General features: G+C 39.5%; 1 protein-coding gene across 1 annotated transcript in view; it reads right to left on the bottom strand.

The window, feature by feature from the left end:
• The window catches only part of RAB6B (RAB6B, member RAS oncogene family), an 81,529-nt gene that overhangs the window by 28,823 nt on the left and 29,770 nt on the right, over positions 1-22,936 (bottom strand). The window contains exon 2 of the mRNA XM_060767995.2: positions 8,418-8,476. Within this exon, the coding sequence (XP_060623978.1) occupies positions 8,418-8,476 (59 nt within the window). The remainder of the gene's footprint in view (positions 1-8,417; positions 8,477-22,936) is intronic.

The following is a 22,936-nucleotide window of genomic DNA, read 5'->3' as shown; positions in this document are numbered from 1 at the left end:
GACATAACAGAACAATGGTACCTTAAAAGAGGAAAATAAATATTTTAGGCTGTAGCTACTCTGTTCAACTGGCTGGGGAGATGCTGTGCCATCTTTATATTAACCACTTAGTGACTGGAAACTGTGAGCTAGAGAGGCCATGTCTTTTACTTCAGAGAGGACAATCCTCTTGAACTGTGGTGTTGGAGGAAAATTCTGAGAGTGCCTTGGACCGCAAGAAGATCAAACCAATCCATATTGCAGGAAATAATGCCTGGCTGCTCACTGGAGGGAAAGATATAAGAGGCAAAGATGAAGTACTTGGCCACATAATGAGAAGACAGGAAAGCTTGGAGAAGATAATGATGCTGGAGAAAATGGAAGAAAAAAGGAAGAGGGCGCCAACCAAGGGCAAGATAAATGGATGTTATCCTTGAAGTGACTGGCTTGACTTTGAAGGAACTGGGGGTGGCCACAGCCGACAGGGAGCTCTGGCATAGGCTGGTCCATGAGCTCACAAAGAGTCGGAAGTGATTGAATGAATAAACAATAACAGCAACAACAATCTTCTTGAAGGAATGCCAAAGGTAGTCCTCTATGCCAGTTCAATACAATACAAAACAAAACTTGATTATAGTCACTGACCAGCACAAAGCAGGGCACAAGCACCCTGGGAAGGGGAAACACAGCTCCCCAGTGAAGCAGTTGTTAAAAAACAGATTAGAATACAGTTTAAAATCACAGTTTAAAACCACAGGTTAATGTAATAGGTATGGAACCGAGTTTTGGGGACGGGGGGGACGGGCCTGATAGGTCAAAGCACTGGTGAGGGGCACTAAAGGGAGTGGGAGGAGCACAATACAAGTCTAATAGCATTTCAGTTGTAACGGGTTGTAACAGGTTTAAGCTGGACTGTTGGTGCCCAGGGTTCTTGGAGATGTCTCATTCATATGCATCACCATAAGTCTAGGTCTATGAGGTGGCAAACAATTTTTTCTTCTATGGTAAGGGAAGGTAAAGGTTTCCCCTGACATTAAGTCTAGTCATGTCCAATTCTGGGGGGTGGTGCTCATCTCCATTTCTAAGCCAAAGAGCCGGCATTGTCCGTAGACGCCTCCAAGGTCATGCAGCCGGCATGACTGTATAGAGCGCAAATGTTACCTTCCCGCAGAAGGTTGATCTACTATTGATCTATTCATATTTGATTGTTTTCAAACTGCTATGTTGGCAGAAGCTGGGCCTAACAGCAGAAGCTCACCTCACTCCCTGGATTTTAACCACTGACCTTTCAGTCAGCAAATTCAGCAGCTCAGTGGTTTAACCCATTGCGCCACCAGGGAGCCCACCTCTTCTATGGCATCATGAATTTTAAAACTATCCATAAAACAGGTATTCCACATCAATTTCTCAGCTAAGCTTCTATAAATATTCAAATATTTGTGTTGATTTTTGTGCTATTAGAAGGCACTCCCTGGTTCCTATTGAAGCAACATCCCCTGGGACAGCAGAGAAAGGTTTGTGATTTCTGACTGAAACTCGGTGCATTTTACTTTTAATTTTTCATAGCCATGCAAAATTCTAACTACATGTTTATTATCTCACCCAGATCCAAGTATGAAGCCAAAACCATCTTATTTATTCTTTTGGCTGCAATTCTGTTATTTGCGTGTGGTAATTGACCTGACTTCCAGTTAACTTGTGTGCTCTGACATGGAAGGATTCCAATTCATCTTATCTCACTTCACATTCATCTCTTTTGATTCCTTCCTGCAAATATGTTTTGTTTGTGTTCCTGAAAAAACTGAATTAGATACCCTGTGAAACTGTGCCAGGTCCCATGGTGTGGAAACTGGCAGGATTTTATAAGAGTTTCCTTACAGTAATAATAAAAGGAAATGTGTATCTTTGTGTATATCTGTTTCGCCTGAATTTCCAAGACCACGAAACCAAGGCATCAGAAACTTGGTCCATATACTAAGGGGAATTCAAGCATTGTGCACCTCTCATGCTTATTTGGTTTTCATAAAATATTTATTTTGCTTAAGTAAAATTTGTTCATAGTCTGCAGTACCATCTTTAATCACCAGACTCTTGTAGCCTTTCCCAACCGTCTTCCTCGCCTTGTGCAGATCAGGAATATTGGTTTTTCCTCAAAGCAGCATTAGGAATATTGATTTCTACACAAAGCTGACAGGCAGCCCTATGAATTCCTTCTTTCTGAAGGGCCCGGAAGAGACATAGAAAAGATAGAGAAAAGGACCTGCTGCTGAGCAATGGGAGAGGAGGGCTGAGAAGTGGAAAAGGCTTTAAGAAATACCATGATGGAGGGAAAGACCAATAACAAAGGAAAACATTTTATTATTTATTCATTATTTCTTTATTTACTTAATTTTTATCCCACCTTTCACCTGTTATAAGGGCTAACAATAAATACCATGCATGACACAATGCAAATTAAATCAATGTAAATGCATTAAAATATAAGTACTGTATATACTCAAATATAAGCCGACCCAAATATAAGCTGAGGCACCTAATTTTACCACAAAAAACTGGGAAACTGTATTGACTCGAGTATAACCCGAGAGTGGGAAATGCAGCAGCTACTGGTACACTTCAAAATAGAAATAGATACCAATAAAATTACATTAATTGAGCATCAGTAGGTTAAAAGTTTATGAATATTTACATAAAACTAATTTAAGGTAAATGTGCTTAAATATCCTTCCAATAATAATAAAGAGAGTAAAATAATAAATGTGATTAAATATAATAATAGAGTAAAATAATGTAAATGTAATAATAACAGTAATAACAGAGCAAAATAATGGATGTAATAATAGAGTAAATAATGTAAATGTAATAATAATAATATTAATAGAATAAAACAATGTAAATGTAATAATAATAATAATAGAGTAAAATAATAAATGTAATAATAATAAGAGTAAAATAATAAATGTAATAATAAGAGTAAAATAATAAATGTAATAATATAGTAAAACTAACAACAACAATAATAAATAAAGTAAAAAGGTAAAGGTAAAGGTTTCCTCTGACATTAAGTCTAGTCGTGTCTGACTCTGGGGTGTGGTGCTCATCTCAATTTCTAAGCCGAAGAGCCAGCATTGTCCATAGACACCTCCAAGGTCATGTGGCCAGCATGACTGCATGGAGCACCATTACCTACCCACAGAAGTGGTAACTATTGATCTGTTCACATTTACATGTTTTCGAATTGCTACATTGGCAGAAGCTGGGGTGAACAGTGGGAGCTCACCCTGTTCCCAGGATTCATACCACCAACCTTTCAGTCAACATGTTCAGCAGCTCAGCGGTTTAACCCGCTGCACCATCAGGGGTCCCATACAAAGAGTAAAATAATGTAAATATAATAATAATACTTATAATCGAATAAAATAATGTAAATGCAATAATAATAATAATAATAATAACAACAGAGTAAAATGATAAATAACTTTGACTTGAAAAACTTGGCTTATACTCGAGTATATACGGTATGTAATTTTAAAGAAACAACTCAGTCCTTTGTGTCATCAAACGTTATGCATAAACGATTAAAATGCATTTAGAAAGATATGAAAAAGCAGAGGGGGAAAAGAACTAAGATTTTGAAAGTGATATTCCTTTCTCTTTTAAAGGAATCTGGTTCTCTCTCTGTTAGCGAGCAGATGTTGCTTTCTTGGCTTTTATATTTTTGCAGGATTAGGATGGTGCAATTACTAGACACCTATCTATGCTGATTTATTATGTAATTTACTGTAACACCAAGGTAAAAAGAGAGGTTAAGTGTCTCCAAAAGAAGTTCTTCTTTTCCCGGCTCCTGTCTCATCAGTTTCAAAAGGTATGTCAGCAAGAGCTTGATGAAATACAAGGCTGGCCAGGTGCATAGAGATGAAAAATACAGTCAATGAATGTGGCACCTGAACTCACGACCTCATTCTCTGTTATGGGAAAATATGGAAGGGGAAAGAAGGATGGTTGCTAGGCAAGAGACAGATAACAAAAGAGCTAACCCTAGATAGCTGTAGGTATATGCGGGAAGGCAATGAAGCATAGAGCCCTATATTCATTCCCAGAATAACTCCATGCTACGTAAGATCACATTTGTGGAATGTTATTAAAAAAAAAAAAAACACCTCTGCCTTGTACATGGAAAATTGTCAGTTCGAGTTTCCTCAAACTGCCATGCAATCTTTCTATGCATGAGATTAGCATACTTATTGGAGAAACAAACACAGTATCTGAACTTGAACTGCTCTAAACCAAGTTCAATGAAATGTGCATGATATAATCCTTATGGACTCTTTCAAATTGGTTTAAAGACTTCTCGTGATACATTTTTTGTTCGCTGGCTGTTATTTTTAGGCTTGTCTATAGCATTTTTTTCCTATCTAGACTAAGGCTCTTTGAAAGTCTTTAAAAAAAAGAAAAGAAAGAAACCAGGGCTTAGTTTGCTGAGGAAATCCTATAGTTTGAAAGGCAAATTTTCCTTCTCTGATTTTTTTTCAAATTAGTGTTATAGTTTTTTATCATATCAGAAGCAAACGAAGGGTACAGTTGTAATGTATTTAAAAAACACAAAGTTTATTGCATGAGGTAAGTCCCAGGACTGTGGCATGATCAGAGGCTATTTATTTATTTATTGTATCAGAAGCAAACCGAGGGTACAGTTGTAATGTAGTTTTTAAAAAACACAGAGTTAAAAAACTTGGCATTATACTAAATGTCCTTTGACCAGTAGCTGGCCACTTGGAGTGCCTCTGGTGTTGCTGTAAGAAGATCCTCCATTGTGCATGTGGCAGGGCTCAAACTGCATTGTAGTAGGTGGTCTTCTCCACACTTGCATGTTGTGGGCTCCACTTTGAAGCCCCATTTCTTAAGGTTGGCTCTGCATCTCGTGGTGCCAGAGCGCAGCCTGTTCAGCGCCTTCCAAGTCACCTAGTCTTCTGTGTGCCCAGAAGAGAGTCTCTCATCTGGTATCAGCCATAGCTTGAGGTTCTGGGTTTTTGCCTGCCACTTTTGGACTCTTGCTTGCTGAGGTGTTCCTGCGAGTATCTCTGTAGATCTTAGAAAACTATTTCTTAATTTAAGGTATTGGTGTGCGGGCTGATATCCGAACAGAGGATGGGCTGAAGATGTCACTACCTTGGTCCTTTCATTATTGGCTTATAGTATTATAATGCTAAGGTATAAATGTGCTTTTCACTCATCTACCTCTAAAAGCATTGGGGGGAGAGAGAGCAGGGAGCAAATGCTACTTTTTTTTGTTCCAATATATCTTGAAATTAAAGAAATCCACTTGAGGATGGGAAAAGATGTTGCAGTTGATGTGGGAATAGCCAGAAAAGACTCTTCCACAGCAGCGATATTACAGTGTTTTTTAAAATGCTTTAGAACTACAGCAACAAATATTACTTGCCAACCCATTTGTTCTGTCTGCAGGAACCCATTATGTTTTGCCTTTCTGCTTTAATACAACACTCAATCTAGTTGGCTAGAAAGAAATGGAGATGTACTGAGACTGAAGATATTGCTTTAGCCTAAAAGGACATCATCAAAACTCAGGTGTAGTTAAACAAGAGAATCCATCTAGCAGGGTTCTCATACAGTATGTTGTTTGTGTGATGCGTTTTAAATTGCTTGTCAAAAGGTGAAGGGGGATTTGTTTACTCAACTAAATTGAAACACTAATTGAGCCAGGTAGCTATTTAAACCTAGCATGGCAAAGGAAAAAGAGGCTCTCAAGGCCAATGGCCCTTCAGCTTGGCTAAAATACATTCTGTTGCAAATGGCCCAGGAATGCCTTCCTTTGCTTGCAGGAGATGAACATTCATGTTGTCTACATTAGAATACAGAAGAAAAAAACCAAGAGGGAGAGTGTGTGAGAGAGAAACAGATATGAGTAGAAATCAGGACCCATTTCTCTTCCATTTTTGTAATATTATCTGGCCTTCTCAGCACTGGTTGCATGAGAGTTGCTTCCAATACTGGATTTTTTCCCATGTCAGGAACGACTTGAGAAACTGCAAGTTGCTTCTGGTGTCATCTTGCCTTCTCAGCACTGGTTGCATGAGAGTTGCTTCCAATACTGGATTTTTTTTCCATGTCAGGAGTGACTTGAGAAACTGCAAGTCACTTCTGGTGTGAGACAATGTACTGTCTGCAAGGATGTTGCCTAGGAGACGCCTGGATGTTTGATGTTTTACCATCCTTGTGGGAGGCTTCTCTCATTCCCAGCATGGTGAACTGGAGCTGACAGAGGGAGCTCAACCTGCTCTCCCCAGATTTGAACTGCTGACCTGTTTGTCAGCAGTCCTGCTGCCACAAGAGTTTAACCCATTGTGCCGCCGGGGGTTCCCGAATACTGGATGAGAAGGCCAATACTAATGCTTTAGAATCATAAGTTATAAAGTCGGAAGAGACCTCATGGGCCATCCAATACAACCCCCTGCCAAGAAGCAGGAATATCACATTCAAAACACCCCCAACAGATGGCCATCCAGCCTCTACTTAAAAGCCTCCAAAGGAGGAGCCTCCACCACACTCCAGGGCAGAGAGTTCCACCGCTGAACAGCTCTCATGTTTAGGAAGTTCTTCCTCATGTTCAGATGGAATCTCCTTTCCTATAGTTTGAAGCCATTGTTCTGCATCCCAGTGTGAAGGACAGCAGAAAACAAGCTTGTTCCCTCCTCCAAATGACTTCCCCTCACATATTTATACATAGCCATAATGTCTCCTCTCAGCCTTCTCTTCTGTAAGATAAACACGCCCAGCTCTTTAAGCCATTCCTCATAGGACTTGTTCTCAAGACCCTTGATCATTTTAGTTGCCCTCCGCTGGACACGTTCCAGCTTGTCATCATCTCCTTTCAATTACGGTGCCCCGAATTGGATACAGTATTCCAGGTGTGGTCTGAGCAAGGCAGAATAGAGGGGTAGCATGACTTCCCTGGATCTAAACACTATACTCTTGCTAGTCCTCAGTGACAAGTACAAGTCCTCTTTTTCACCAAACGAACTGCACCCTGCAACAGTTTTGTATCACTTAAACACCCAAGACTCATGTCCAAATAATTGTAGGAACTATAGTTTGGTGAGAAAGCAACAAAACTCTGCTAAAGGTTCCTATGGCTCTCCCAAGTGACTTTTAAGTAGAACTTCACAATGCTGCCTTTTTAAAAAATTGAGCTCCGAGAATTCCTTGGACAGCACAACTGCTAACCATGATTTCAGGAGATGTATTTTAAAATGAGAAAAACTCCAGTTCCTTCTCTTAGTAGCACTGAACAGATGGAGGCAGGGTTGGTATGAGCACCTAGCATCCTTGAGTAGATATCAAGGGTTCGTTACTATCACATGCTACTGCTAATTCCTAGAATCATAGAGTTGGAAAAGACTATAAGTACCATCCAGTCCAACCCCCTGCCAGGCAGGATAATAAAATCAAAGCACTCCCAACAGATGATCATCCAGCCTCTGCTTCAGAACCTACAGAGAAGGAGACTCCACCACCCTTTGAGGCAGCATATTCCACTATTGAACTACTCTTACCACCAGGAAGTTCTTCCTAATGTTTAAATTGAATATTTTTTCCTGCAATTTTAATCCATTGCTTCATGTCCTAGTCTCCAGAGCAGCTTGCAACCTCCTCAATGTGACATCCTTTCAAATATTTAAACATGGCTCTCATGTCCCCTCTCAACCTTCTTTTCTGCAGGCTAAACGTAACCAGCTCCCTGAGGCTTGGCTTTTGGTCACATTTCCTCTGGACACGTTCTAGTTTATCAATATCTTTCTTAATATTGTTAGTGGGCACACTAATAAACATGATGTTCAGGGTCATAGGATTTATGGCAGATGGGCTTCAAGGATCAAACACAGCTGTCTTTCAGGGCTATCTCAGGCCCCTTCTACACTGTCCTTATATCACAAGATCTAATCCCAGGTTATCTGCTCTGAACTGGATCATATGAGTCTCCACTGCCATATAATCTGGGATAAGCAGATAATCTGGGATCAGACCTTGGGATATAAGAACAATATAGAAGTGGCCTCACAAGCCTGAAGAAAACTCCCCTTACAACTCAATTCAGCAAGAAAATACATGATGTGACAAGGCAAGTCAAAACCATTTTCTGCTTTCTAATATTATTTTCTGGGTAGTGCCAGTGTTAAACTGGTAGAAAAAAGGACCAGAAAGATGTGGCTCTATATGTAAGGCTAAATTTAGGTAGATTTAAATTCTGTTTCTCCTCTGGTCCATTTTTTCATTTGCCATGGGAAAAGGGACAAGTTAGTTTGTAGAGAGGACAACCTTGATTTCAATGTTGCTACCAAATAAAACCAGAAAATGCACCTTTTTATTTTTCATAAGCACTGTACTGTAAGAAACACTATAGAAACAGCAAGGCTCACCTGGTATGTGTTATCAAAACTGTCATACATGAATCTTGTGATCAGGGAGGTCTTCCCAACTGGAAAAGAAAAAAAACACACACACTTGTGATTAGATAAACACCCCGAATCTTCACACAATTTATAATTCTGGATTATTTTTCTAGTTACATTTTGAGGTTACTTTCAGGCACAAGCCGCTCATGTAACAATGACGAGTCAGTTTCATTCTCGTTAAAAGCATTTAGAGAGACCAGCATTCTGTATTTGTGTTTGTGCCTCAGTGCATGAAAGAGAAATAAGTGATTCAGTTAACCACTTCCATTTGCATTTCCATTTGTTCTATTGCAGTTTTAACGTTTTATAAGCCATTCTTGGAAAATCATTGAAAGATGAGTATAAATTCTTTAAACAAACACAGTTGTGCCATTCTCTCCAAAGAAAATTTACCCTCCCTCACTTCCACCCCAGATGTGTTTTTAAACCAACAGATATTAGAAAATCTCTGGACAATATAGAACAGTGCTTCTCAACCTGGGGGTCAGGACCCCCCAGGGGGGAGGGGGGTCACCAAAGACCATCAGAAAACACAGTATTTTCTGTTGGTCGTGGACCTTGATTCCCAAAGCTCAAGGCCTATTTTCCCCAAACTCCACCGGTGTTCACATTTGGGAATATTGAGCATTTTTGCTAAGTTTGGTCCAGATTTATCATTGTTTGAGTCCACAGGGCTCTCTCTGTATGTAGGTGAACTACAACTCCAAAACTCAAGGTCAATGCCCATCAAATCCTTCCAGTATTTTCTGTTGGTCACGGGAGTTCTGTGTGTCAGGTTTGGTTCAATTTCATTGTTGGTGGAGTTCAGGATGCTCTTTGATTGTTGGTGAATTAGAAATCCCAGTAACTGCAACTCCCAAATGACAAAATCAGTCCCCTCCAACCCCACCAGTATTAAAATTTGGGCACACCAGGTATTTGTGCCAAATTCGGCCCTGTGAATGAAAATACATCTTGCATATCGGATGAAAAATTACAGTTATGAAGTAGCAACTAAAATAATGTTGTGGTTGGGGGAACATGAGGAACTGTATTAAGGGGTGGCAGCATTAGGAAGGTTGAGAACCATTGATCTAGAGAACATTCCTATGAAGGCTAATAGTAGAGGATGAGTATTCCATAAGGAAATATCACAATCATACAAGTTAATACACCAACCATGAAAGATAATAGAGGTTTCTGCTATTATATCGAATTTGAGTCTCAATTTTCATGCAGCAACCATAAATCAGAAAAAGAGAAACAAAGACACTCTCAAAATATGTGCAATGACTAAGCATTCTGCAAAGAAATGGGAAAACATGGAAAGGATTTCTTGAGGTTAGGAAGGAAGCCTTTGGTTGAGTCTCCAACCCATCTCTGTAAATTCTTGATATATGTAATAGGATATTTCAAGATTTCCACTAGTATCCAGCTAACCCCCTGGAAACAGATAATACTTAAGTGCCTGAAAATTCCATATACATAAATGAAAATGGTTTCAAAATGTTTTTTACGATGGCTTTAGTTTGTCTCATTCAAAACATGTCACATACAGACCAATTCACCTGTTTTCTTCAAAGTGCCAGATTACAATTCCAAGAGCCGTTTCATGCAATGGGGAAATAGCCGGTGCCTTGCTGTGTATGTCCAAAGTATTTTCTGTTTTCACACTGTATATAATCAAATGTTGAAGGCTATTTTTCAGAGGACGAAAGTGACAAACCACCTCTGAGTATTCAATCCCTTTGAGATTCATGGGGTTACTATAAGTTGACAAGAGACCTGAATACACACACCTGCAAAATAGGGGGTCATAAAAACATCATTTAAAAAGGTTCTAAATTATGGCTCCACCACAGTTTTTACCCTATTTATTTTGATGTTTTTATTTTGTAATGTGTGAGCAAGGAAGATTTCTTTGGGGAGAAAACTATAAAAAGGGAGGATTGTTTATAATAGACTTTCAAAACACTTCAATTCACAGAAAAATGTGTTCAAAAGCAGTAAAAAAAAATTAAGTTTTATCGAAATGAGTAATAAGTGAACAAGAAAAAATATCAAATTTTTGAAAGAACTGTGTGTGGTATGACATGTTTATTGTGTTTTGCAAATTTAGCATCCCAAATACATTAAGAACAGTGACAAAATTCACCGCAGGCCCGTGTAATCAATATATTGTAGGAGTTGCAATTGCATTACCTAATAGGAATATGGTTCTCACATATAGTTTTACTGTGCAAGGCCATATGGGATGTCAACCGTATCAGGAATGATAAAAAACGCTGAATCTCTTGCGTATGCTTTGCTGCTTGTCCAACTATTGAGAAACACGTTTATTTTTCCCCTGGCTCTGGACTGCATTATTACTCAGTTAGTCAAGTTCTGTGTAAATTATGGGCCTGCTACCCTATTGTAAGTTTCCACAGTCTACAGGAGCATTCCCAGGTTCCTCCTTTGATCTATTAAGCATTGACCCTTGATCTTGCATGTTGATTTTGAAAATTTCTGAAAATGGGATGGTCTGCAGGGAAGTGTACTATTTTTTTTACACTGAGGGCATTCAGATAAAAGGGACTTGAGAGCTGAATCTTATTGTCAATACCAACAGGAGTAGACCTACTGAATCAATGTAAGTACCAAATTACCATTGATTCAGTGGGTCTGTTTAAGTTGGAACTAGCAACAAGATTTTGGACAAGCAATGTTTATAATCAACAATAGTTTCATCAGCTAAATCTATTGTGGTGGTGCAACGGGTTATATCGCTGTGTTGCTGAACTTACTGACTAGAAGGTTGGTGGTTTGAATCTGTGGGACAGGGAGAGCTCCCACTGTTAGCCCCAGCTCCTGCCAACCTAACCGTTCGAAAACATGCAAATAGCTACTGCCTCAGCGGGAAGGTAACCTGCTCTCCATGCAGTCATGCCTGCCACATAACCTAGGAGGTGTCTACGAAGAATGCAGGCTCTTCGGCTTTGAAATGGAGATGAGTACCAACCCCCAGAGCAGGAGATGAATGGGAAGCCTTTCCCTTTCCCTGTGTATCTGTGTTTCATTGTTTCGAGGCATTGAATATTTGCCTTGTGTCTGTATATGTCTGAATATACAGGGAGATGGGGTGGAATACAAATAAATTATTATTATTATTATTAATAGTAATAGTAGAAATAATAGTAGTAGTAGTATCTTAAGGCCATGATTAGAACTCTAATGCAGAGAAAAGAAGGATCATCTCTCCATTCTATTAATGGGGATATAAATAATAATATATAATTCTAATAAATCTAAGAGGCTGAAATCCAAGCAGAGCCACATGGATCACTGACAATCAAAGGAATGAACATAACAATATTTATATTTCATCCTACCTCCATGGAGGAACTTAGAGTGGATTCCAAACATAAAAGGCAAATATTGCTGATAAGTAACTCTACAGCTAAATAGATGGAAGTGAGTTAAGTAAGATAACCATCATTTCAGACATCATCACTGGTCCAGCAAGGAACCAAACTGGATATTAACTGAATTCAAACATATTACCCAATTAATGATTTGGTGCATTCCATCTTTTGGTGTCTTCCCCTAACGCATTTAGATTTTCTTATGGATTTGGTTTCTCAGCAACAAAATCACACTGGAACAAAATAAGATGTTTAACCTGATCTAAATGCAACCACCTTTGCTTGGTCCATAGATTTCCAGACTGAAAGAACCGAGGGCAGGGGCGAGATTTGGAAACAATGGCTTATAAGTAAGAGAAGTTAAGTATTAATTTTGGGGTAAAATTGAGATAGAACTATCTTCATTTTTAAAAAATGGTAATTCACTTAGTAATATAACTTTTATTGTGCACCGAGTAATTTGAAATTGACTAAAATATTTTCAAATAACTGTCCCCATTATAAGCTAGTTTTTCCTTTTTAGGATTAAAATAAGAAATGAAAAATAAGAAGTAATATAGTAGACATCATTGTCATTGACATCATCATCATCATCATCCTGTTTACTACTTGCCTGTCTCTCCCTAAGGCCCAAGGAGAGTTACAGACTGAGTTATTAAATTCTTTTAAAATCATCAGCAATAAGTTACAATTTTTTTCTGTTGCATTACAGAATAAATTCATTTTAAAGTAATTTTCCAAACTGCGAACATGGTCCTAATCTTTTTGGTGAACAGTTCCAAGCAAGCCATGAAAAGCCTCCAATGTATCTCAGTTCTATACTCCATATAAAAGGAAAATGCAATGTGACCCAGGGGACAGAGTGATGGCTTTGGAAAATCTGAATTAGTCCATTCAGCCATAGACTGTGAGCCTAGGCTGAGCAATTCATTCTTTCTCAGCCAAGCTTCTAGCCTCTGAAGCTGCAAAGACGGGCACGAAAATATTTCAATGACTCTTTGCCTTTCTTCATGACTGAACGATGCCAAATTATGTAAATCATTAATATACTTGCATTTTATTTGTATTATTTACACAGGTTGCAAAATTCAGGTTTACCTGGTACGGAATAAGAGGAACTAATCTTGCAAGGTAACTTTTTATATATTTTTTCAGCATATGCAGCCTTGACAATAACAGCACCATAAGGAGTAAGGAGTGAATAAAGGCGATGCAAAGATGTTTGTCCTGTTCAATGAAATGACTTGAATAATACATTTTTTTAAAAAAAGATCATGGCTGGAATCCTGTTGAGGAATTATGAAGGCATAAGCAGTGTTGTTACAATGCTATTCAGTTATTCTTCTTCCGATCCCCCCCAACTGGCAGTTTCTAGGAAGCAGCCACTGCAACTATTTACTTATTTAGTATCAAAAGCATTGCATAAATTAGTATAAAACTGATAAAAATAGAAAAAGCACAAATGGCTAAATATATTTTGACCAAAAATGCCCCCAGCAACCACATTGTCTGTAGCCTCCAGCAATTCTTCCTCTGTACATGAGGCAGGACATTGCAGACAAGCATACAAATGGGGAGTTGTTTGTTCTGCTCCACAGACATACAAGATGGTGGATTCTTTTACATAGTGCATTTTTGCCAGGTTGTCTTTTGATCTGCCCCTCCACTTCTGAGTCTGTTCAGGGACTTCCAAGTTGCCCATTCTTGGTTTGCCCCTGGAGGAAGACCCTCATGGGGGGCCGTCCAGTTGGGATTGCCTGGTTTAGCTGCTCAGAGGGATACTGCAACTGATAGGGGCCTGTTCCCCAGTTGATCATGTAACAATTAAGCAATGGACCCACCCCCCACTCAGTATCATATTATTTGAGAACACAGAAATGCTGGACCACTCTAATAACTACCATGTCTGACTACACAGAGAAGTCATTGAAATCTACAAGCATGTGGACAAATTCAACAGAAAGGAGGAAACCACGAAAATGAACAAAATCTGGCTACCAGTATTAACCCCCCCCCCTAAAATCAGGACAGTAAATAAAGAGCCATACTAAAAAAAAAAAAAACAGAGAAATTCCAGACAAGAATCAATTAGGGCCAGCTAACACTTCCCAACAAAGGATCCCCAGGCAGCGATCAAACAGGATTTGAAGCTACAAGGCCATTAAATGCTAATCAAGGTGGCCAATTGCAACATTCACACTTGCCTCAAGCAGACAAGAGTTCTTTCTCTGACCCTGGACATTCCACAGATATATAAACCTCCCCTGCCTAGTTTCCATCAGACCTCACAACATCTGAGGTTGTCTGCCAAAGATGTGGGTGAAACATCAGGAAATAATGCTTCTGGAACATGGCCATAAGGCCAGGAAAACTCACAGCAACCCATCCCATTGTAGTGTTTGTATGTTTTCTAGGTTTCAAAGTGTACACTGTATTGTTTGTAGTGTTGTTATCCATGTTGGGTATGTTTTTTAGATAAATAAAGTGGGAGATTAACAACATCAACATCCAGTGTGAAAGGCAGAGGTGGGATTCTTGTCGCAATCCCTCATGGTGCCAGAGATCACTTGTACCAGGAAGTGCTTCCCGTTGCTTCCCAATCAACATAAGAACAGACCCCAATGTATTGCAGTAGCTGTTGCTCAGTAAGTGGATACTGAGGAACTTTCATGGTCCCTATGTATCCCCTAAACAACTCCATAGGGATCATGAATACAAAACAGTTATGAATGCTTTATTCTAGGTTACACATCTGTATCTGCCCAAGAGGATTCCAACCAGTTCTGCTCACATTGCTCCTTGTCAAACACATGCAAGTAGGCAGTGTTAATTTTGGGGATGAGTGGAAACAGGATGGAGATATCTGGCTTCCTTTTATTCATTTATTTGATTTGTATCCTCTTGCCTTCATCTCATTCAATGCAGCTTTCAGTGAAATAGTAAAAATGAAAATACAAAATTAAGTATAAACAATTGATGGTCATTCAAAAAAAAAGGGGGGGGGGAGTAAATGTAAAAGACTACAACCTCCAACCCAGTGGTTCTCAACCTGTGGGTCTCCAGTTGTTTTGGCCTACAACTCCAAGAAATCCCAGCCAGTTTACCAGCTGTTAGGACTCCTGCGAGTTAAAGGCCAAAACATCTAGGGATCCACAGGTTGAGAACCACTATTCCAACTTGTTAAAAGCCTTTCTCAAAAATGTTGCCAAAGGACCATTGTTTGCCACCAGAAGAAGAGTTATGTACAAGATGAGCCATCTTTGGTAGACTGTTGCAAAACTTCACAATGGCCCAAAGCAAGCTGTGGGCTCTTCTCTTGGCCATTTCCTAAACACAAGTGGCTTTGTTGCCCAGATTGGCATTTTTGGGAAAGGCAACTGGAGAAAAATGGATTTTGATTTCTCTGGAAAGATTGGATTGAAGCTAAGCAAGTCAAATGCAACACACACATTGTCAGAACCCTTGTAAACAGATGCCTTGCAGACATCCGTGAGTACTTTCTGTCTCTTAATACATTTCCATATCTAGGATTTTCTTTTCGACAGAAAACACACCCCTATATACATGGTGATGACAAACAGATGTTCTGATCATGCTAAGCCTACACAATATAAAAAAGGAAATGTTTAAACCAAACTTTGGCTTAAGATTCATTTTCCCAGAGGACACATTTGTTAATTTAAAAACTTTACAAAGTCATTCATCAGGAGCCTTAATTAAATATGCTAATTCCTTCTATGTTGTATCATGGAAATGACAGGACCTGTCTTTAACTTTAATGAATGCACAAGTATTCTGTTCACACTGGAAGGCGGCTCTTTGGCTAGAATTTCTTTTTCTCTCCCAGTCAGCCCAGCCAGAATCTCTCCTGAAAGGAAGGAAGCATGGACTTTGTCTCTTTGTTGTTCTTGTGCAAAACCCTTTGCAGTCAGCATTTGGTACTAGAGATGTGTTGGGTCTATAGCAGGCATGGGCAAACTTCAGCCCTCCAGGTGTTTTGGACTTCAACTCCCAGAAATCTCAGCTAACCTACTGGCTATTAGGAATTGTGATAGTTGAACTCCAAACATCTGGAAGGCTGAAGTTTGCTCATGGCCGGCCTATAGGCTAGAGAGCTGCTACTTGATGAAGGTACAGATGTCATCTAAGGCTGGTTCTTCAGTCTGCTTCACAGTTGGGCACAGTACCAACTAGCAAAATGAAGCAGCCTGCTTCATCAGAAAGGGCAGGAAACAACTTAGTTACAATCATATTGCCATCACATATAATTTGAGATTTTGCATCTGGCATCAAAATATTTTGATCTAGGTTTGAGGAAGGTTGCATAGGAATGGCAACAGATAATTCTGAAGAGATCCACCATTTCCGCAACGTATTTATCAACACTGCACCACAGCAATGTAATGGTTTTATGATGGCATGATGCCATCATCTTAACTGATGGTAACAAACTTTCCAACCACAGTTGTTTCTTTGCAGGAAGGAGGGGGGGGGGTCAATAATATGAGCTAGATGATAGCAAGACTGCAAATATCTGATAGAAGTCTTCACTAGCCCATCTGACAGGACATGCTTAAACTCAATCCCCTTATGTTTCTTACTCAGATACTTAGAACTCAAATATGATGGTTTTTTAAATACCTGGAGCATTTTGCCTTCTACTGGGTACCTTTCACACTACATAGTTACAGTGTGATTTTTCCACTCTAACTGCCTCAGTCACATTCTACAGAATCCTTGGTTCTGTAGTTTAAGGAATCCCTGTCAGAGCTATAGTGCCGAATTACACTACAAACCCAAAGATTCACTAACCATGGCAAGTAATATGCAATCACATAACTATAACTGTGTAATTTGAAAATCAAAAGCCCTGGATGTTTAATCCTTATAGTATGGAAGACTGCAAACTAGTTGTTGGAAATTACAACCTTCTTCAAGCCTCCTCTAGTAATTTGTTTATCTATAATCCTGTTGTTTACTTATTATATGTATGTTCTTATATGCAGCTTTCTTTCCTTGCTCTATGTTTTTTCCTGAGAAGTTGTGGGAGGGGCTGAAGACCACATGATCCGCTCTGAGATGAGTACAGAGCACAGACTCCATTAGACTTCAGGACTGCTCAGACCAACCCTTGCCTGCTGTTGTTGTAAAAAAGATGCCCTATGCCATCTGAACACAGAAACTATCTCAAACATATCCGTAACTGACTGATAAGTTGTGTACCCGTGTATACTGAACACACGAAGGTTGTGAGTAGACCAACTATGTTATTTTTATCAAAGTCTTCTTCATTTTGTCTCTTGAGTGCATAATATAAAACAAGTTCTTTTATGGGAGAGTATATGTATTTTTGGGCAACTCAAAAAGCACTGCTATTTTATGTGTTGGCATATGCTCTGTTTTACTAACAGATCAGAGACAACAGGTTATCAGTCTAACAACTGAATGCCAAATTGCCTCACATCTGGTTGTGTACCACTTGAGAATATTATGCTCAAAAGGGTTTTTGGCTCTTCTCTGAAAGGTCATGCTTTTCTAAAAGGTTATGACCTCCTAATTGTTATGAATGCCATTTTCTAAAACTAGTTGTGTCACCTTGACAAGAAGCAACCAAAGGTGCTTCTTGCCAACCTTGAATCCTGGCATCCAAATTAGCTTAATTTCACAGGCATATCCCAATTGTGTATAATGTTTCTCTTACTTTTATTCATTTTTTAAAAAAAAAGATCTGCAGATGCAATGTTGTCTGTGCACATTCTTTCTAATCTGCAGGCAGAGATGGGTGTGAAGAGACCATCACTTCATGCTGGAAAACTCATTGCTCTTGCTCTTCATATATTCATGCCTTGGGGCCTGCCTTCTATAGAAACAATGGTGAACAAAAGGAACTAAAATAAATTGTGGATATTTATAGAGCAGCTCTAGCCTGTTCAGCAGAGGGCATGGGGCTGGTGCAGAATGTTAATTGGCTGCTGAAGTCTACAAGGCACTGACTGATGTTTGCTCCCTGGAGATGCTCCAGAAATCCAGAGGATCATGAAGCTGCAAAAAAACCCACCCGCTTTCTCTTGTGCTCTCTCTCCTCTCTTGAAAGATATACTGTTGCTTTGCAGACCCTAATAAGTTGTTTGATAAACAGTTGGGAAAATCTGAACTGAATTTGTTTTCCATTATTCAATCATTGTTGCTACTGTTGTTGATTTAACCTACAGTTATCTACATTTAAATTGGATTTCATTCTTTTCCATCTCCTGATTACTTAAAGCATACCTGTGCATTAGTGGATATTGGTGAGTATATTTGTGAATACAGTAAAACATTTGTGGATTTTATTGGTTTTTTAAAAGTTTGTTCAGCCCTGTCTCTTACGTTTGTTTTAGATACTGTCATCCACCAAAAGGGTTAGGAGAGTAGGGATGGAGCATTCAGACAGACAGGGTTAATAAACTGGAATATGCAGCTTTAGAGCTGAGTTTAGAGAACAGGAATGATCCCTTAGTATGGAGATGTGGGATATAGAACTAATGATACTGAGCAATTGAACCCCCAAGTTACAAAATATATAAAATTATATGAAAATGAAACTGTGGCTTTGCAAAACCTAGTGAGCTGCTTCTTTGTCATACATTAACCTTTTTGTGTAAATTATTTCTGGAATGTTGTCTGATCGCACCCTGATCTCACAATGGACTGGGAGATGGGGGAAATTACTCAATGGATGTACATCAGCACTCCCTTGGTCTGTTTCCTGCTCCCATTGATAAAATCGGGGCTATCTGTGGGAAAGATCGAGGACCCATGCCTCAAGCCAGGTTCACCTATTGAGATGGGCACAATCCCCAAGTATCCATTGTGTATGAAGAGCCAATCAGTGAATATATCTGACAGAGTCCTGAGCCACTCAGGATATGGATCCTAGCTGGACTGTTTTTCAACCAACCAAGAGCTGGTGTGGGTTTCTTGAATAGCTGTCAAATGAAATTAAAATGCTCTGTATTCACCATTGCGGTATATCAGTACTTTGAAGTGCTTTCTCTGCTGACATCCTCTTTGGCCATTGAGAATAAACTGGTTTTGCCTTCTACCCTGTCTGTGTCTGATTTGGCCTTCTGGGTTAGCTAGACATGCCGGGCATCCAAACACATGGTTCTAATGGTAGCTGAAATCACTGAACACTGAGATGCTGAGAGATCAATCCACAATCTGAAAGAGCAGCAGTTAACTGTAGTGTGGCTACTATAGAGCTGCCAATTAAGTAGCTCCCCATTTTCTGAAATTACAGAACCAAAACCTCAGACTAGGGCAAACTAGGGGGACTAGGGCCCTTCTGAAGTCACTGGGGACGGGAAGGAGTCTTGTACTGAAACTGAAAACTAATGATTGGTTTCAATGAGAGAGTAATACAGGCAATATGCATTTCCTACCTAACTTGCAAAACCAGTGGTTGTCAAAGTATGTGCCAGGATGCTGTTGTCGAGCAATTTAGAATGGCTGTGGATAGTGAGATCCAAGCCACTGTGGGTTTAGCCTGGTGAGAAAAAGAAGCCAATTTTACAGAATAAATCTCACCAAGTTGAAGCAGAAGCCACCAAGGTATTTATTTAATTTCAGCTGAAAGTTATGCCAGCCTATGGTAATCCACCCCCAAAACAGGATGATACATAACATAGTAAAACATGCACTTATATACACTTTTTGGGTTCAAAATTCCCACTGCCCCCAGCTAGACCTGGTTTGGCTGTAGTTGGTCAAGCCTGGATGATGTCACTGACCAGCCAACAGGAGACCGCTGTCTGCCTTGGATGTAAATTTCCCTCTGCCCAATAGTTGTAAAGGGGCTGACAGGTCTTGGGACAATGGATGAAATGATGACTGATGGTGGGATTAAATATCCCTGATATGTGGGCACAATGACCCTGATGGGTCTCCCAATACTTTTATTGTCCCTTTTGATCCCAGTTCTTTCCACATTCCAGACAATGCCACATATCCGTGTAGCAAACTCACAGGGCCACTGCAGAGATTTTTCATGTTCTTTTCAGCTTTTTCACCTGGCTTGGCTACTGCTACTATTGCCACAAACACATGCATGCACACACATCCTGGTTGCTGCTGCAGAAAGTTAGCCCTTAGCACAGTGGTTCCCAATCTGGGGTCCCCAGATGTTTTTGGCCTACAACTTCCTGAAATCCCAGCCAGTTTACCAGCTGTTAGGATTTCTCAGAGTTGAAGGCCAAAAACATCTGGGGACCCCAGGTTGAGAACCACTGCTTAGCAGCATGTTGTTGGTGGTGCACACTGGCGATTGTGATGATGTAGGCACCCTTTCTTCCTCCTCTTTTTACTTAATAACTGTTAAAATAGTATCCGCTCATGATAACTGAATGTATTGGATAGACCCTGCTCACGGAAGAAGTTTACTGTATGACTTTACATCTTCTAATTCTGGACTATATGCAACAGAGAAATCCCATGCAGTTAAGTTATGCAGGTTGACTGCAAAATCAGTCCTGAAGGTGTCGAGAGTGCTTAAACACCATGAGGAGAAATGCTTTAGCTTTAGAATTTATGCAACTGGAAAAAAAGAGAACTCCACTAAAATGCCTTCTTCCATTAATGTTCTGTTTTCCACTAATGTTTCTTTCCACTAATCTTATGTTTGGTTCCACTTCCAGTCTTGGCATCTTTTGAAAATACTACTATCTCCAGCAACATGGAGTTCAACATGGAAACTGTAAGTTTTGTTGCATTTATGTTAGACAACTAAGCTGTATCTATATCTATAGCGGGAGAGCCAGCAAGGTATATGATTAGGGTTCTTGACTTGAAGCAGGGTTTAAATCCTTAGTCAGTAATGGAACAGCAATTAGTGACCTTGAGTAAGCCTGTAGTCTATACTGCCCCACCAGTTACAAGGGGGCAGGATAATCTGTTGCAATATACAGTACAATCCATGCAGAGGCGGCCCTAGGTAATTTTCAACAGTAAACAAACAGTATTTTGGTGCCCCCCCAACCAATCATTGATATATATTTTCTGTTTGTCATGGGAGTTCTGTGTGCCATATTTGGTTCAATTCCATCATTGGCGGAGTTCAGAATGCTCTTTGATTGTAGGTGAACTATACATCCCAGTAACTACAACTCGCATATGTCAAGGTTTATTTTCCCCCAAGAGCACCTCAAGAGCGCCTCTGGGCAAAATCAACTATACTGCAAATGCTTACTTTGCATAATGGCTTGAGCTGCCCCTGAATCCATGGCCCCTCAGAACTAGTACCCATGGTTTCACCTATCGACATCCAACAAAATATGTCATCCTCCAGGCTGACTATATAGTAACTTCTGATGGAAGTCATTCATTCCAATGGGGCTCACTATTAGCCAAGCTTTCACGGTAAGCTCAGGAATATATCTCCCAATTGATACAGCAGCTGTGATCTGTAGCAACTTCTATTGTTATATGTTCATATATAACATATATAACATTTTTATGACACAGGAGGCAAAACCTTTTGACCCACCTTCGTATTTACCCTGCCTAAATTTGTCAATATATGGGGGGGGGGGGGGCAATGTGGTGCTAAAGGGTGGCATGCACAAATACAGCCATTTTATTTAGCACCCTGTGCAGCACTTAAGCATATTGCCTCAACGAGAACTCTCTTGTTGCTTTTTGTTGTGTGTTTTCAAATCATTTCCAAATTATAGCCACTCAAATGGAAACCTATCATGGGGTTTTCTTGGCAATATTTGCCCAGAATTGGTTTGTTATTTCCTTCCTCTGATTCCGAGAGTATGGTTTGCGCCGAAAGTCAGCCAGTGGTTCCCCATGTCCAAGATGAGATTTGAACCCTGGCCTCCAGAACTGTACTCAATTACTCCACCAGATTGTCTCTGTTATTCTCTTTTTAAAATGTGTTTCTATATCTGCTGTGAGAGATGACTATAAAACCATTCTTCTTCATGGGTTTTGTTGTTCCAATGTGTTGAAACCAATCATTACATTACTATAACTCTCTTTCTTTGTGCTTTATCTGTCCAATTAATATGACCCATATGCAACTAACAAGTGCAATGTATACTGAGGGCAGCAGAGAAAAGTTCACAAGTGTCACTGCAGTGCTAATATAATTTAGAGAAGTGCAATTATGGGCAAAGAAGGGCAAAGAGAAAATTATCCAGGCAGATTTGCAGAACTCTAGTAGGAATTGGTCCCTTTTACAGATGCACACTCTATTGGACATCTCTAATAAGCAAGAAATATGGAACACTGCCGTGCCTTTTGTGCAGTGACCTTTCAGTGAAACAAGTCTTAGCATGGCACTTAATGCTGGCCATGACTTCTCACCATGCGGAGGGTAGAAAAATATTGATAACTGGTAGGTGTGATTTCACAGCTAGATAGCAATGTGAAAAGAACGCAAAAAGTCATGTTGATGATACTCAATGTGACCTGAAAGAAATGGGCAGAATAGTATCATTCAGTGTACCTGGACTATAAAAATGGATCCACTTATAAATATGGGAAATAGTTTTATTTATTTTTAATATTTATATGATTCCTGTATTTATTTATAACCAAACCAGTTCACAATGAAAGCAAATACACGAAAACAGTGGCCCAAAAGATTAGACAATAAAACAAAAACACCAGCAAAAAACCTTAGAACCATTCAAGGGGTAGACAATAGAATTACATGGGCAAATGAAGAGAAAAACACAACAAGTAATTCTTCAATTTATGGCAGAACCAGTCCACAGTGAGACCCTTCTTGATTTCAAAAGGGGTCCCATTCTACATGGTGAGAACTCCAACAGAAAAATATTCTCAAAAGATAAAATTCTGGGTTTTAATGAGAGATGTTGTGTGGTTTTTTAAAGTTTGCATTTGTTAAATATATAGACATAGAAAAAAGTATATAACTCAAAACATCTCACAGATCACTATTTTTACATTAATATATTAAGGAGACAACCTGCTCCCCAAGATCTAACAAATTCAAATTAATTTCTCCACAGCTTTTTCAGGTTGGATCTACACTGGCATATAATGCAGTTCCCAACCTTTTTTTGACCAGAGACCACTTGACAAGGGACC

The sequence above is a fragment of the Anolis sagrei genome, chromosome 3, assembly GCF_037176765.1.
Source record: "Anolis sagrei isolate rAnoSag1 chromosome 3, rAnoSag1.mat, whole genome shotgun sequence".
Lineage (NCBI taxonomy): Eukaryota > Metazoa > Chordata > Lepidosauria > Squamata > Dactyloidae > Anolis > Anolis sagrei.
The sequence above is the reverse complement of the archived record's forward strand: the minus strand, read 5'-3'. Positions and strand labels throughout refer to the sequence as shown.